The 17252-nt window shown below is 46.2% G+C and overlaps 1 protein-coding gene across 1 annotated transcript in view; it reads left to right on the forward strand.

Annotated features, from left to right (window-relative positions):
* Positions 1 to 17252, forward strand: part of LOC134742349 (helicase SRCAP) — a 42520-nt gene that overhangs the window by 8244 nt on the left and 17024 nt on the right. Inside the window, exons 3-9 of the mRNA XM_063675399.1 lie at positions 7090 to 7315; positions 7499 to 7693; positions 8328 to 8468; positions 8842 to 9063; positions 9160 to 9942; positions 10557 to 10753; positions 10883 to 11072. Coding sequence (XP_063531469.1) covers positions 7090 to 7315; positions 7499 to 7693; positions 8328 to 8468; positions 8842 to 9063; positions 9160 to 9942; positions 10557 to 10753; positions 10883 to 11072 — 1954 coding nt within the window. The remainder of the gene's footprint in view (positions 1 to 7089; positions 7316 to 7498; positions 7694 to 8327; positions 8469 to 8841; positions 9064 to 9159; positions 9943 to 10556; positions 10754 to 10882; positions 11073 to 17252) is intronic.

Below are 17252 nucleotides of genomic sequence, written 5' to 3' on the forward strand. Positions count from 1 at the left end.
TGTATCATTGTTGTCATTAGTTTCAATATGTAATAGTGTATTGTGTTTTTTATGACATGTCTTACATGGGCTTAACCGGCAATGAAAGTGGTGATGACCAGGGCGCAGACAATTTTTACATAATTTGTTTTTCGCAACGTCATTTTGCCTGCTATCTAATGACATTTCCTTAAACTTGTCACACTCAAAATTGAAGTGATTTTCATTGCAAAACGCACAAGTTATTCTTGTTTTTGTGTCTAAGTTATTAACACTAGCTGTGTATTTATTTTCACTTGTACCTAGCATTGTTGTAACGTATTTGTTTTCTCTTATTTGGTTAGTAGGCTTATCATGTTTTTGTGTAGAAGCACTAAACTGTATTGTTTCCAAAACATCCGCTCGATTACGAAGGAATACTAAGAAATTATCGAGCTTAGGAGAAACTTCGAATGTACCTTTGTGTTCTTCCCACTTCCTACTAGTGGCGCCATCTAGTTTCGACACCATCATGTATATAACTAACGTATCCCAACTATCTGTGGGCTCTTTGAGTGTGTGTAAGGCTCGTAGGTTTTTGGAATAAAAGTCAATCATGTACCTTATAGCCTTATGAGATTCCCTAGTTATTGGTTCAAAGTTGAACAGTGACTTAATGTGGTTATTTATTAATATTCTCTCATTGTTGTATCGTTCGCACAGTAAATCCCATGCGATTTTGTAATTAGTACTTGTAAACTCAATAGATTTTATGACTATCGCTGCTCCACCCTCCAAAGATGCACGCAAATAATGAAATTTACTTATTGTAGGGATGGACTCGTTTTTATTTATTAATGAATCAAAGCTATCACGAAACTCCATCCATTTTGAATAACAACCGTCAAAGGAAGGTAATTTTATAGAAGGAAGCCGAATGTGACAGTTGACAGACGCCTGAGAACTGCCATTTGAAGGAATTGAACCTTCGGCCCGAGAAACAGCGGTGGCATATTTAGTAGTCGCTGGTTGGTTCGACTCAAGTATCAATTGTGACAATGAAATCAACCTTATGATAGAATCCTCAACTTGCTCACGTTCTAAAAGCTGATCGGCTAAGTTGATGTCATCAAAATTTTCAATTTCTGACTGAATTTCATCAAACTGAGATAACAATTCTTGAAATCGACCTAGTTTCAACTGGAGTTCACCGAATAGAGCCTTAGTGAAGTTCTCAGTCGAAATCGCCTTTATAGTGTCAATATATTTTTCAAATAAAGTAACCTTTGCCTTTATAGTGCCGCGCTTGCGAACTAGCGGCTTTAGTTCTTCAGACATTTTGTAAATACAATTAAATTCACATACAATTAAGAAACCGGCATAAATAAATTGAACAGACTGTACTAAAAATAAATTAAAATTCAAACCGTGCAGGCCACCGTATTAACGTCCACGTGTAGTGATGATATCCTCGCGATCAAGCGGAAGAACTACGCAGAAAACCAGCTTACACCCGTATCTCCGGAAGAATTTCGAAGGCAACATATAGTTTATTCCCTGAAATTTTAATTACGCTATTATCAGAGCATACTAATATGCTGCAAATTATGCGCAAGTCTCGTTTCTTGCGTATGCCTTGATTCTTATATAGTTTTAGAATTTTCAAGAAAATTTTCAATATTTTTTTGTATTTTATTGGACTATCAGTCTGAAGTGACTGGACTATTTGTAATTTAAAATAAAATTGTTGTAAATCTAAATAAAATTAAATGTAAGTATTAAATCAATGCAATATTTTGCTTTTAACGTTATAATAGAAGAATACAACCTGATGCAGAGCAGGATTAAGGCAACCATGAAATTCGTAATTTACGTTACTCAAACACTTCACGCAAGGGTTCCTGTATAATCTCCGTGCTCCGTGCTCGTGGTTGATGGTTGATGTTGGTTTATTGAAGACTGACTCAGTAGTTATCCGTGCGCCGCTTCGATAGAAGATTGTTGCTCAAAGAGCGTTAAGGTCATCAAATGACCTATACTATCACGTCGGGGGTCACCAAATGTTCACGCGCCTATGAGGCGTGAACTATATTCTTGATTTTGTTGTTGTAATAATAAAAACTTGTTATTATAATAAATCAGAATATTATTTATTGTATTTTTACATTGAATGTATTGACATATCTTATTGTTTTTTTAGCGAATGTTTTATGACATATATTTAAAATTATAGTTTTATAAGTAGCATCCGCGCTAGACCACAAAGGTTGGATCGCTAACATCCAGAATGAACAATAAATGGGCTACATTGTCCATTTTTTTATTGAGTGCAAATCGCCACACTGTAATTGTAACAGGGAAAATTGTCACAAAAAATTACATAACATTTAATTTTCTTGTAAACAACTCATTTTTTTTTGTATGGAAAGGTCTAATAATTTTTTCAAAAATGAATTCCTCGTTCCTAAATTATACGAAAATGATATATAAGTTGTCCTAGTTGCTAAGAACAGGAAGAAATATAGCATAGATTGGACTTGGGGAGCCGACCCTTTCACCCCCCTTTTGGGGGGGTTACGATCTTGTGGCTACCGGGCTGAATCAGTTTTATTTGCCCTAAGGAACAATCAATCGTGCCAAGCGGCATCGCCTGAGACAAAAGTGCATACTCAATGCGCTTACTTACCACTATAATTTAATAATCAAATTAATGGGCCCTGGAGGGAAATTCTCTGAAAACATTAAGTTAGCTCATTTTACTTAAAGGAGACATTCTTTTATTTTTAAAAAGAAGCTAAATTGCATTCAAAGGTTTTTAATTTTTTTTTTTTTCAATTGTGCTTGTCTAAAAATATTCTTGAGTACTAAATATTCGATTTTATGGAAATTTTGTACGACAGACGAGTGTAAGACCTAATGTTTCTTGAAGAAATGTTATCATTAACATTAACTGTATCGACGTGGTATCGACTAGTAGAATAAAATAGGGAGTCACAATTTCTGCGGTCGCCCAAAGACAATTTTCCCCTGGAAAAACCTGGTGTATACAAAGTTGAGTGCAGCTGCGGTAGTTCGTACATTGGGCAGACCAAACGCACTATTTCCTGCAGAATTAAAGAACACATTGCTGCGGTCAAGAACAATGACGTTCGCAAGTCAGCTATTGCTCAGCATCTCCTTGAGTCGGGTACAAATCACTGGATCGAGTTGCATAGTCCCAAGGTCATTTCGACAGAACGCCACTATATACCAAGATTGGTAAGAGAAGCCGTTGAAATTCACAAATACAAAAATTTTAATCGTGAAGATGGGTTTAAACTGTCAAATGTGTGGAATCCTGTGATTTGTTTGTGTAAAAAACCAGTGATATCCGTATCAATCACGCGTAGTGACACCGTGAGTGTAGTTTGTTTGGACAGACCAACGAGTGTGAACGCGACCGGACCAACAAGTGTGAATGCGACCGTTGGTAACGTTGAAAGTGAACGCAGCCGACGCGCAAGAATGAGGGTAGACAGAGCGCTGTCTACACAACTTTGACACCCACCCGCTATCTTCAGTCACCCGTGAACATGATGCATGTAACTGCGTCGAAATATCGGGAGCTCACAAATAATACAAAAGGTAATCACGGTCTATATCCCGGTCAATATAAGTCTAGTGAAACTAACCGTGAATCATTCAAAACTCTAAAATAGGGAGTGTTTATTGTTTGGAATTTTTAGTCGGTTCGATTTCCAGGCGAGACAAGCGAATTTCAAAAAACCTTTGAATGCAGTTTTGTTTCTTTTTAAAAATAAAATGAGCTAACTTAAGGTTTTAAGGCACTTTCCCTTCAGGGCCCATAAAAAAATTCCACACTGTATATTCAGAGCACGTCTTATTCTCAACTGTTAGACCTTAGACTAATATAACTTGATCCCAAGTTTCCTTACAATTATACGTAATCGAGGGCCAGGTTCATACTGGTTTCATGTGGCGATGCGCTCGCTGACAAATACCAAGCGGTAAGAATTGCTGACATTTGCGTCTTTTCACTCTCACAGCTCCCGCTACTAAAAGCATCGGATGACAGGATCGTTGAAAAGGGACAAACATATCGTTTGACGTTACGTTACTCTTCTCGTGAATTGTCAAAATTTAAAATTCGAAATTAGCTTTATAATTTGTCCGGGCGGCTATTCGAAGTATAACTAAGTGGACGGTCCTTACTAACCAGTAAGATTCAGATGAAGCATAATAGATAGTTGTAAGACTTCAAGGGTCTATTTATATCTGACACAGCATCCAGTATTCTAAACGTTTTGTGAATAGATATAAAAATTTTACAGCTATCGTTTTTCATATAAAGACAGACACTTAATGCATTGAACTATTGAACCTTAACGCAATGCCATAAGCCATAAGGTATACTTTCCTAATATACCTTGAGGCTAATTCGAACTTTGTTATTAAAGATATCATTTTTTTAATTTGCGTGTGCGTTTCGCTCGTACTAGTTAAAATATGTTTTGGAGCGAGCGAGACGGTCGGGCGAATGATAACAAAATGATATATTATTGACATCTTAAATAAAGTTCGAATTGGCCTCTGTGAATGCCTGGAAATACCGCATACTTTTTAATTTTTTTATGCTGGAAATTGATTTAATTATCGAGAGAAAAATGAATACGTTATTCTTCCATAACTTGTGCAGTTACTGGCAAAAAACTAGAAATGTCCATTAATTGTGCAGAACATTATTTGCTGTTTGTTTCCAAAATCTTGCTGCTATTCTACAAATATAGTAGTGACTCGGGAGATTTTTAAACATGATCGATACAACTACTTCATAACCACCATAGTAAACTTTTCTCTCGGTGTGGGAGTTCCTCGGTCATGAAAAACTTACAAAATAATAATTTGTTTCAATAAATCTATAATTTACATTATTGTCGAGAGATATTCTGACCGTGTAGTCGTATAAGCTTCATAACCCATTCTACGAAAAATATCTTATGTGGGAATTATTGTTTAAGTAGTATAAAAGATTTAAAAAAAAGTTTTATTTCTCAAAAACGGGAACTGATATCAAGTTGTTACTTTACAGACGGCTATTCAATATGATATAGAATTCACCCATGTAGAAAAATTTGAGTGTGCATTTAATGTAACTTAAACTTTATATTGACTCCACTAAATATATATAAATAGCCATTTGAGTGAGAAATGTAGGGCTCGACTCTTATTCTTCCATTGACTCTGGTCCTGCGCAGTTTGAGTAACCTCCACCCACTCCAACCCCATCCCAATGACCCCAATACACTCAGCTCTCGCTCCACAGAACGACGCCAAGTAAATTTAGGGCGACCATGTTTCCGTTTGCCGGGCAACTTCCAGGTCAGGGCCACTTTGGATAGGTTGGTGGTTGATTTGGATAGATAGATAAGAGCTTTAAATTAATAGAGAAATAACAAAATTTGTATGAAAAAATGAGTGTCGTGGAAAACTCGGTTGGAAAGAAGTTAAGAAAGGGTGGTGACGTTTTCATATTTATTTGTGTTCATTCATGTTCAGTTATGTTCATGTCCTTCGTTTCCGTGTCCGTGTCCGTCATCCTCATCCTCATTTTCATTCTCCTTCTTTCTCAATAGCATGATGGTCTGTGGCAAAATCTTACACTTTTTTTCGCCTAGCCCCCATCATCCGCTAACCGTCCGATAAGGAACTTCTTTCCAAAAAACTTAAATTCGTTGTATTTTTTTGACTATGGTATCTGAAGTTACATAAACTAATTACAGGCATAGATATAATATATCTTATCCAAACTACACCGACACAGGGGTGTGTAAGTTGTAAGTACAAAATTTCAAAGCAATCTAGCTAGTCGTTTTAAAATGAGAGCGTAAGTACGTTTGTATGGGGAACTGAGCTTTTTTTTTTTTTTTTTTTATGAAATAGGAGGCAAACGAGCAGACGGATCACCTGATGAAGCGATTACCGCCGCCCATGGACACCCGCAACACCAGAGGGGTTGTAAGTGCGTTGCCGGCCTTTAAGATGGGAATACGCTCTTTTCTTGAAGGTTTGAAGGTCATATCGGTCCGGAAATACCGCAGGCGACAGTTCATTCCACAGTTTAGCTGTGCGAGGCAGGAAGTTTCTAGAGAAACGCACAGTTGAGGACTGCCAACCATCTAAGTGGTGAGGATGGTAATGTTGTCGCGTAGGGCGATGGCGAAAAGAAGCTGCAGGGATTAATCCGAACAATTCCTCGGAGCACTCCCCGTTATACACGCGATAGAAAATGCAGAGCGAGGCCACATCTCTACGCAGCGCCAAGGAGTCAAGCCGTTCCGAAGTACGCTGGCAGTCGACAATTCGAGTCGCTCTTCGCTGGATGCGGTCCAGAGGGAGAAGCTAGTATTGGGGTGCCCCTGCCCATAGATGAGAACAGTATTCCATGTGTGGGCGAACCTGCGCTTTATACAGCTGTAGGCGGTGGGCCGGCGTGAAATACTGTCTCGATCTGTTGAGCACACCGAGCTTTTTTGAGGCTAATTTGGCCTTACCCTCTAAATGGCCGCGGAACTGAACTTCACTCGAAATGTCGACGCCGAGGATTCCGATACTGGCTGCGGCAGTCAGGGGAGTGCTCTCAAAACGAGGTGATACGACAAACTCTAACTTTTTTGCGGTAAACGCGCAAACCTGTGTCTTGGCAGGGTTAAAACGGACTAAGTTTAGTCGACCCCATTCAGAGATTTCTTTTAGGGAAGTCTCAATTTCAGACACAAGTTTGTTCCGGCTCTCGATGACGTTTTCCCGAGAGATATTGGTGCGGCCGGTGTAAGAGGCATCACCCGTACTATCATCAGCATAACAATGAATTCCGCTGATTTGCAGCATGTCATTTATATGCAGAAGGAATAGCGTGGGTGATAGCACACAGCCTTGGGGGACACCAGCATTCACAGACATGGAGTCTGAGCATTCGCCGTCAACTACGACCTTTATGCTTCTGTGAGCTTGCTGCAAACTCAAGAACGCATTTTGTGCAAGGTTTAAAGTTTTTTTTCCTTTAGCATCTCCATTGAATAGGCGGGTCTTGACTCTTGGTATTTGTATTTGGTAACAGTGATGTCGCTGCAGGTACACGGAGCAGCTCAGCGAGCTGTACTTCCTGCAAGCGGGCGGCAACATGATGGACTACGCGGCGTGGCACAAGCGGCCGCCCGCGCCGCAGCTCGTGGCGTTCCTGGAGGCGCGCCGGCCGCCGGTCGTGCCGCCCGCGCCCGAGCCGCCCGCGCCCGAACCGCCCGCGCCCGAGCCGCCCGCGCCCGACCCGCCGCCGCCGCCCACCGAGATGGTGGAGAAGGTGAAGCTACTTTGTTTTTTCTCAAATCCATTGGCCATCAGTCGCGAGACTAAACCTGATTGGATTGAAGCAACTAGTGTAATTTTTCGCCGGATACCATGTCTCACTCGCTTTGCTGGCTGAACCCATGGCACCTTAACAATTGAATGTTTTTAGTGAATAATGATTCGTTTTGTTGTACAGGCACGACAAGAAGCGTACGTGGCCGCGCGCGTGGCCGAGCTGGCTCGCGCCGGGCTGTGGGCGGAGCGGCGGCTGCCGCGCGTGTGCGAGCCGCCGCGGCCCAAGACGCACTGGGACTACCTGCTCGAGGAGATGGCCTGGCTCGCGCAGGACTTCGCGCACGAGCGCAAGTGGAAGAAGCAGGCCGCCAAGAAGGTACTTGTTTTCCTAAATCATATGTCCAAATACCACAATGGTCATATGACTGGTTCTACAAGTGCCACTTCATTCCCACGAGGGTAGAGCCAAAGTCGTCCATAATTTCGCCACCCAATTTGAAGAAAGCAAGGAGCACACAATTGACACAATACACACATTTGAATACTTTGGATACCTATGAAATGCTTAATTTTGTAATCAATGGCCTCGTTCTTTGCTCAGAGGCTAGGCCTGGCGATTCAGAGGGGGAATGTCGCCAGCATTTTGGGGAGATTCCCGGAAGCGGGTGATTTTAGGGAGATTTTTTACTTTTAGTTATTACTGTTTTAGTTTTATCTATCTGTAGCTTTATTAGTTATAATAAGTTTTACAACTTAAACCTGTGTGGAACTCATCTACCCTGACGAGAAGAACTAAAGTAAGGATCTTCAATTCCAATGTAAAGGCCGTATTCAATGTGTCAAGGTGTGTGTACCCAATTTTATTAAGTGTGTGTGAAATTTGTAATTAATGCTGTACGAATTCGTTCGAGAAAAAAAAATGTATTGGCCATATTTTCTTAGAAAATGTGATGTTTTATGACATAACATAAGAAATGCTCAATGAACGCACAGATTTTTCTACTTGACAGTGTGCCCGAGCCGTACAGAAATATTTCCAAGACAAGGCGGCCGCGGCGCAGAAGGCGGAGAAGGCGCAGGAGCTGCAGCTCAAGAGGATCGCCGCCTTCGCGGCCAAGGAGATCCGGACCTTCTGGCTCAATGTGGAAAAGGTAAGGTTTGCATATACAACACATATAATATGTGAGAAACAGACATGACAATCATTGTACATTATCCCTTCCTTCACGTTGCAAAATCCCATAGAGTAGGACTAGGAGAAAGCTGTAATTCCAACAAGTCTAAAATGATTAATGCCCTCTGAAGGGTTATAATAATTATAATTACTCATGACTTTTTATATTTTAGATTTTCTTTCACATTAATTGTTGGTTGAGGTTGGGTGAAGAGACTTACAAAGTGGAAAGTTCTTTCATTGAAATTAAGATATGTTTTGTCTTATTTGAGGTCCTTAGTGAATCGGTTCCGCCGTTCAACCAGTATGGAACATGTCAGTGGGACAGGTTTAATCGGTATGTTGTTCAGTTGGTGGAGTGGAAGCGGTCGCGACGCGTGGAGCGCGCGCGCAAGGAGGCGCTGGACGAGCAGCTGTCCATCATCGTGGACCGAACGGAGCAGTACTCCAGGCAGCTGGCCGCCAGTCTGCAGCCGCAGCCCGACACGCCGCCCTCCGACGACGAGTTCACACCCCGGGGACCGGACTCCGACGACGAGGAGACCATCGCGCAGGCCGAGCAGGAGGCGCAGGTATGCGTGCTTTACGTGACGACGATCTAATACCTAAATCTATATATTAGGCTCTATCCTACATGTAATATACTCGCTCACTCGTTTGTCGGTTAGCATGACGCGTCGCACCACCGCGACGAGATCGAGGCGCTGCGGCGCGAGTCGCGACTCGCGCTGCCCGACCTCCTCCCCCCCGGCTACACCCCCGCCGCGCCCTCCCCGCCGCCCTCCCCCGGCTCCTCCGACTACAGCGCCGACGCCGACTCCGCCGACGACGAGGACACCATCGCCGAGCAGGAGCGCCGCGAGCGCACCGACCACAAGCAGGAGATGGACGAGCTACAGGAGGAGGCCGACCTCGACATCGAGGAGCTGAGGCGGCGGTACTCGGCGCCGCCGCCGCCGCCGCCGCCGCCGCCGCCTGACGCCGACACGGACAGCGAGACGGACTCGGAGTCGACGGAGTCGTCGGCGAGCGGCGGGTCGGAGCAGCTGGCCACGCTGGTGGACGAGGCGGGCGCCGGGTCGGAGCGGCGCGTGGAGGCGGCCGCGTCGCTGGCGGCCACGCTGCAGCCCACCGGCACCACGCTGCAGTCCACGGCCGTGGCCACGCCCGTGCCGCGCCTGCTGAAGCACCCGCTGCGCGAGTACCAGCACGTGGGGCTGCACTGGCTGGCCACCATGCACGCGCGCGCGCTCAACGGCATCCTGGCCGACGAGATGGGGCTCGGCAAGACCATCCAGACCATCGCGCTGCTCGCCCACCTGGCGCTCGAGCTGCAGGACTGGGGGCCGCACCTCGTGGTGGCGCCCACCTCCGTCGTGCTCAACTGGGAGATGGAGTTCAAGAAGTGGTGTCCCGCCTTCAAGATCCTCACATACTATGGGACCATCAAGGTAATTTTATTTATTTATATTATGGAGATCCAACAGCTATCAATACAAAGCACATATTGTGCGATGGTATCATAGCGTGTACTGTACTGTGTAGCATATTATTATATTCAGTCTCTATTTGCGAGTTCCTGTAATTGGCTCTGTATTGTTATTTGAAAAGTTAAAGTAATATTTCATAGCTGTTGGAATTCCTTGTATAAATAAACGGCTTCTAGAATACTCTCAAGAAATCACTACCTAATTGGCTGCCGAAGTCCCAACTATCAGCTAAAGTAGTTTCTCAAATTTTTAACACAGGATTTTTTTTCAATATAAAACTTCTTTCTTTTAAGTTGTAAGTACTTAACTTTCCTGCTACCCAAAGGTTGTTTGGAAGAGATCGTTTTTTAACGATAAGAGCACCTGTTGTTACCTAGACCTTAACTTGTGTTTCCTTTTCTGTGTATTTTTTAACTTTACGGTGTTCAATAAAAACATTTAGTTACTTCTTTTGTTCGTCAATCCGTATCAAAAACGTTCTTTCCAGTCTAGCTTAGTGGTCATACAAATATCAGTGTTTAGTGAAGTAGCCAAGAATATGATTGTTCATATGGTTTGACGTATGTGTTGCGCAGGAGCGCAAGCTGAAGCGCGTGGGCTGGACGAAGCCGAACTCGTTCCACGTGTGCATCACGTCCTACAAGCTGGTCGTGCAGGACCACCAGTCCTTCCGCCGCAAGCGGTGGCGGTACCTCGTGCTCGACGAGGCGCAGAACATCAAAAACTTCAAGAGCCAGCGCTGGCAGATGCTACTCAACTTCCAGACCGACAGGTGAGCTAACAGCTAGATGCTTCCAGATTGCCAGGTCCCCATTAACATTTGCCTCCAGAAATCCTCCTTCCGTCGACTCGTACACCGAGATGCGTACAGGCCTTGTGTTAACACGGTTGTATGTTTCAGACGGCTGCTGCTGACGGGCACGCCACTGCAGAACAGCCTGCTGGAGCTGTGGTCGCTGATGCACTTCCTCATGCCCGACGTGTTCGCGTCTCACTCAGAGTTTCGCGAGTGGTTCGCGCCGGTGGCCGCGCTCGCGGGCGAGGGCGGCGCCGGCGCCGGCACGGCGGGCCTGGTGCGCCGCCTGCACGAGGTACGTACGTCACTCCTAGTGCCCGACGTGTCGTCACACCGGAGTTCCGCGAGTGCGGAGCGCCGGTGGCCGCGCTCGCGGGCGAGGGCGGCGCCGGCGCCGGCACGGCGGGCCTGGTGCGCCGCCTGCACGAGGTACGTACGTCACTCCTAGTGCCCGACGTGTCGTCACACCGGAGTTCCGCGAGTGCGGAGCGCCGGTGGCCGCGCTCGCGGGCGAGGGCGGCGCCGGCGCCGGCACGGCGGGCCTGGTGCGCCGCCTGCACGAGGTACGTACGTCACTCCTAGTGCCCGACGTGTCGTCACACCGGAGTTCCGCGAGTGCGGAGCGCCGGTGGCCGCGCTCGCGGGCGAGGGCGGCGCCGGCGCCGGCACGGCGGGCCTGGTGCGCCGCCTGCACGAGGTACGTACGTCACTCCTAGTGCCCGACGTGTCGTCACACCGGAGTTCCGCGAGTGCGGAGCGCCGGTGGCCGCGCTCGCGGGCGAGGGCGGCGCCGGCGCCGGCACGGCGGGCCTGGTGCGCCGCCTGCACGAGGTACGTACGTCACTCCTAGTGCCCGACGTGTCGTCACACCGGAGTTCCGCGAGTGCGGAGCGCCGGTGGCCGCGCTCGCGGGCGAGGGCGGCGCCGGCGCCGGCACGGCGGGCCTGGTGCGCCGCCTGCACGAGGTACGTACGTCACTCCTAGTGCCCGACGTGTCGTCACACCGGAGTTCCGCGAGTGCGGAGCGCCGGTGGCCGCGCTCGCGGGCGAGGGCGGCGCCGGCGCCGGCACGGCGGGCCTGGTGCGCCGCCTGCACGAGGTACGTACGTCACTCCTAGTGCCCGACGTGTCGTCACACCGGAGTTCCGCGAGTGCGGAGCGCCGGTGGCCGCGCTCGCGGGCGAGGGCGGCGCCGGCGCCGGCACGGCGGGCCTGGTGCGCCGCCTGCACGAGGTACGTACGTCACTCCTAGTGCCCGACGTGTCGTCACACCGGAGTTCCGCGAGTGCGGAGCGCCGGTGGCCGCGCTCGCGGGCGAGGGCGGCGCCGGCGCCGGCACGGCGGGCCTGGTGCGCCGCCTGCACGAGGTACGTACGTCACTCCTAGTGCCCGACGTGTCGTCACACCGGAGTTCCGCGAGTGCGGAGCGCCGGTGGCCGCGCTCGCGGGCGAGGGCGGCGCCGGCGCCGGCACGGCGGGCCTGGTGCGCCGCCTGCACGAGGTACGTACGTCACTCCTAGTGCCCGACGTGTCGTCACACCGGAGTTCCGCGAGTGCGGAGCGCCGGTGGCCGCGCTCGCGGGCGAGGGCGGCGCCGGCGCCGGCACGGCGGGCCTGGTGCGCCGCCTGCACGAGGTACGTACGTCACTCCTAGTGCCCGACGTGTCGTCACACCGGAGTTCCGCGAGTGCGGAGCGCCGGTGGCCGCGCTCGCGGGCGAGGGCGGCGCCGGCGCCGGCACGGCGGGCCTGGTGCGCCGCCTGCACGAGGTACGTACGTCACTCCTAGTGCCCGACGTGTCGTCACACCGGAGTTCCGCGAGTGCGGAGCGCCGGTGGCCGCGCTCGCGGGCGAGGGCGGCGCCGGCGCCGGCACGGCGGGCCTGGTGCGCCGCCTGCACGAGGTACGTACGTCACTCCTAGTGCCCGACGTGTCGTCACACCGGAGTTCCGCGAGTGCGGAGCGCCGGTGGCCGCGCTCGCGGGCGAGGGCGGCGCCGGCGCCGGCACGGCGGGCCTGGTGCGCCGCCTGCACGAGGTACGTACGTCACTCCTAGTGCCCGACGTGTCGTCACACGAATTGAATGAATCTGTTGTGGACGACAGCGGCGGCGACTTTCCGCGCCGCTCCGCCCCGCGTGCGTCCAGTCCGCGGCCTAGCTCACGTTTTTTTTTTTAACGTATTTTTATTCACTTGCGCGGCATGACTTTAAATTCCCCAACTCACACGCGGTATTAAACCTTAAAGTCTAAGGAGAGACTGCCTCCTTGTGTGTGTTCTACCGCGTGTACAATAGGCTGTGCTCTGAAGAATTGTTTGACATGATGCCCACGGCCGCTTTCTAAGTATAGGTTTCTTCAAAAAAGGAGTTTACAGGTTTTTAAAGGGTCGGCAACGCGCATGTAATAGTTCTGGTGTTGCACGCGTCCATAGGCCACGATGACTGCTTACCATCAGGCGGGCCGTATGCTTGTTTGTCGGTGGCGGTTGTACGAAAACCGTACTACGGGAACCACAGGAATCGTAAATAATCACTACAATTGATATTTTAAGTACTTGATGATTTATTCTGCAACACTTAGAAGCTATTTTTATCAGCGACCAGTAAGTAATGAATAGATATGAATTGAACAAAGACAACCAATGTTGCCAACCAGATAAAACATTTTTATAATGATCTACATTTTGCATTAGTCTTTGCATGTTAACTTTATTGTAAATATTTCTAAGTATTTATACAAATTAAGTCTAATATTTAAATAGATTAAAGTACATATTCAACTAAACTTGTACAATCATAATCCATAAACATTAAAAGCAATTAATCACTAAACTTAAATGATTTTCAATTATACCCTCAACTGTCAATCATGAAATTGAATGTTTACATTGTTCGTTACCCACCATTAGCTAACATTCGGCCTTTTCTGACACCGTAAGCGTCCTCGCGTGTACGTGTTACTAATTATTTATGAATACATAAAACAATACATACCAATTGTTATCATAAATAAATATTAATCTCTTAACATATACAATCCTTAAGCAATCTCATCATAAATATTTACTAGATAATTAACATTATGCACTTCAAATCAATCAATTTAAATCAATGATAACTGATAATCACACTGCACTTACTTTCATTATAAAACACCTTGTCCTTACCTATTGACGCCACTCCGGGATAACAACGCCATCAGGGCTAGTGACGCCACCAAGGGCTAGTAACGCCACCAGGGCTAGTATCGCCACCAAGGGCTTATAACGCCACCAGGGCTAGTATCGCCACCAAAGGCTAGTAACGCCACCAGGGCTAGTAACGCCACCAAGGGCTAGTAACGCCATCAAGGGCTAGTAACGCCACCAGGGCTAGTATCGCCACCAAGGGCTAGATTTAATTCAACACAGTACATTTACATTACCTAATCATTAAGTAACACAAACTTCAAAGTAATCATTAATTTGTTTATCCATTTATGTTATACAATTACTTTTCCAAGTGATAATCAATTAAGATAATTTACTTCACACTTTAATACTTTCTGGGTCAGAATCACTCTCCATGGGATCATTTTCAAAAACCAACCAAGGGTGTATCTTATCTACCGCAAATACTGATTTGTATATTGGTTTTCCTACCTTTTTAGTAATAGGCGTGTCTTCAACCTCATACCTATCATTACCTAAAACTTTGGTAATTTTATAAGGCCCGCTACATTTAGGTTGCAATTTCTTACTTTGACCAGTTGGGTTACCTATTTCTCTTTCAATTCGCACTAGGTCACCTACACTATATTTATGTGGACATTTTCTCTTACTATCAAATCGCTCCTTTTGTTTCTCTTGTTCTATACACATCCTTTCACTAGCCTCTGCCCTTATTACATCAGGATTCTCATACTCTTGAGCTTCGGAAACTATCGCATTCATTACCCCATCAGAACTGCCTGTGGGGCTTAAGCTAAATAATAGTTGAGCCGGCGTTTTATTAGTGGCCTTATTGATGGTATTGTTAAGACCCCATTGGACTTTTGGTACACAGACGTCCCACTCATTATCAGGTTTTCCATGATTCATTGATGTAAGTGCGTCTACAATGGAACGATTGTAGCGCTCAATCTGGCCATTTGCGCGAGGACTAGCAACCGCGTTAAGTATGTGAACAGTCCCTTGATCTTTTATATATTTTTTAAAAGAGTTACTGGTGAAACTAGTCCCCCTATCTGTAATTAAACGCCTCGGTACGGCAAAGATGCTGAAATATTCTTCAAAGACATTTATGGTGGTGCTAGTCTTACAATTTTTGACAGGTTTTATATATATGAATTTGGTAAATGCGTCAATTATTGCTAGGATGTATACATTTCGACGTTTACTCACAGGGAAAGGACCGCAATGATCTGCGTGTAAGGTGTGAAACGGTCTATCAGGTTTTTGGATTGGATGTAGCATGCCTTCTTTAGGGCCGCCGGGCACTTTGTTATACGCGCAGTGTAAACATGCATTACAATATTTTTTGACAAACCGCCGCATCTTTTTGAACCAATATACCTTGCGAATTCTTTCATAAGTCTTTTCATATCCAAAGTGCCCAACGTCATCATGGTGACTTTTAAGTATCTGCCATCTAACTGATTTCGGAACAACCCACAGCAAACTCACATCCTCACCCTTTTTAACCATACGATACAGCCTATCATTTTTACACACAAAATTATTTTTAATATCTACCGTTGTGTTAGTTTCAGGGTCTTGTAAAATTTGTACTATTCTTTGTAATTCGGGATCAGCCTGTTGAATAGTTTGTAGCCACCTATCATCAACTGTGACATTTGATTCTGCACCAACTATGTGAAAGACGTGACAATCATCATCGCGACATGGTGGATTATCTGCTGCAATAGCGTTTCGACTCAGGGCGTCTACATGAGTCATCTTTGTGCCCGCTCGATATTCTATAGCAAAATCAAACTCTTGCATCGCCATCCACCATCTCGCCACTCTAGGGACTAAGTCTTTCTTAGTCATGGTACTACGAATTGCATGGCAATCCGTTACTAATTTAAACGAGCAGCCCAACAAATAAACTCTAAATCGGTTCAGAGCAGTTATGACTGCTAGGGTCTCCAACTCATAGGCGTGGAATTTTTGTTCCTCAGGCGACGTTTGCCTACTATAAAATGCTATGGGTTGGAGTCCCCGACCAGCATCCTGCAATAAAATGGCCCCAAGTCCCATTTTGCTCGCATCCGTGTGAACCTCTAACCGTGCATGCGGTTCATACAATGCCAAAACGGGTCTGCTGACCAGTATGTCCTTCAATTGATTAAACGCTTTTAATTGTTCGGATTCGAACCGCCAAGGCTCGTTCTTTTTCGTAAGAACAGTAAGAGGTCTAGCTATTACAGAGAAATTGCGAACGAATTTACGGAAGTAACTCGCTAATCCTACAAACTGGCGGACCTCGTGTACGTTCTTTGGAGTAGGAAACTTTTTAACGGCATCGATTTTGAATGACCCCGGCCTAACACCCTCTTTAGAAATTTCATAGCCGAGATATTCTATTTTTTCTTGGAAAAACCGGCATTTCTTTAAGTTCAACGTTAGCTTAGCGTTACGAAGCATATTAAATACCCTTTCAAGCTTTTCAAGACCCTCTTCAACAGATTTTGACGGTACTAAAAGATCATCCATGTACGCAAGAACCAGTTTCTGCCCAACACCATTTACCATCGAGTTTATTGCGCGCTGGAAGACACTTGGAGCGTTTGCCAAACCGAACGGCATTCTATTGAACTCGTAGAGGCCGTCCGGGGTGACAAACGCTGTCAAGTGTTTACTGCCCTCAGCCATTGGTACTTGGTAATATCCGCTAGCTAAATCGAGGCTGGTGAAGAAGTTGTTACCACCAAGACAATCTAATTTATCCTCAATGCGTGGCAGTGGATATTTATCTTTAAGTGTTTTCCGGTTCAACGCCCGATAATCGACACATAAACGTTTTTGTCCATTTTTCTTGCTAACTAATAACACTGGACTTGCATAAGATGATGAACTTTCCCGGATAATTCCGTTTTTAAGAAGATCTTCTATAATGATTGATAGTTGCTCTTTTTCTTTGAGGGACATACGGTAAGGATTATAAACTACAGGATTGTCATCCTTAAGTTTAATGTCCATCTTGACCAGATCAGTTTTGCCTAATTCGGATAAGTCTAATGCGAAACAATCGCGGTATTTCGACAAAAGCGCATGGAATGCATCGCGTTCAGTTTCATTTAATTGCGTCCCTATTACGACGTCTTCTATTGGTAATTCTTGCTCGATTTCATCTGTGGTTGACAATAACCTAACTGTTGGCTCATTAATTTCATCATAACTACTTCCTCTAGCTAATACTTGATTTTTATCAAACTTTAGTTCCACAGCAGCCAGATTTGAAATCATAACGAACCCGTGACTGTCACGAAAA

The sequence above is a fragment of the Cydia strobilella genome, chromosome 6, assembly GCF_947568885.1.
Source record: "Cydia strobilella chromosome 6, ilCydStro3.1, whole genome shotgun sequence".
Lineage (NCBI taxonomy): Eukaryota > Metazoa > Arthropoda > Insecta > Lepidoptera > Tortricidae > Cydia > Cydia strobilella.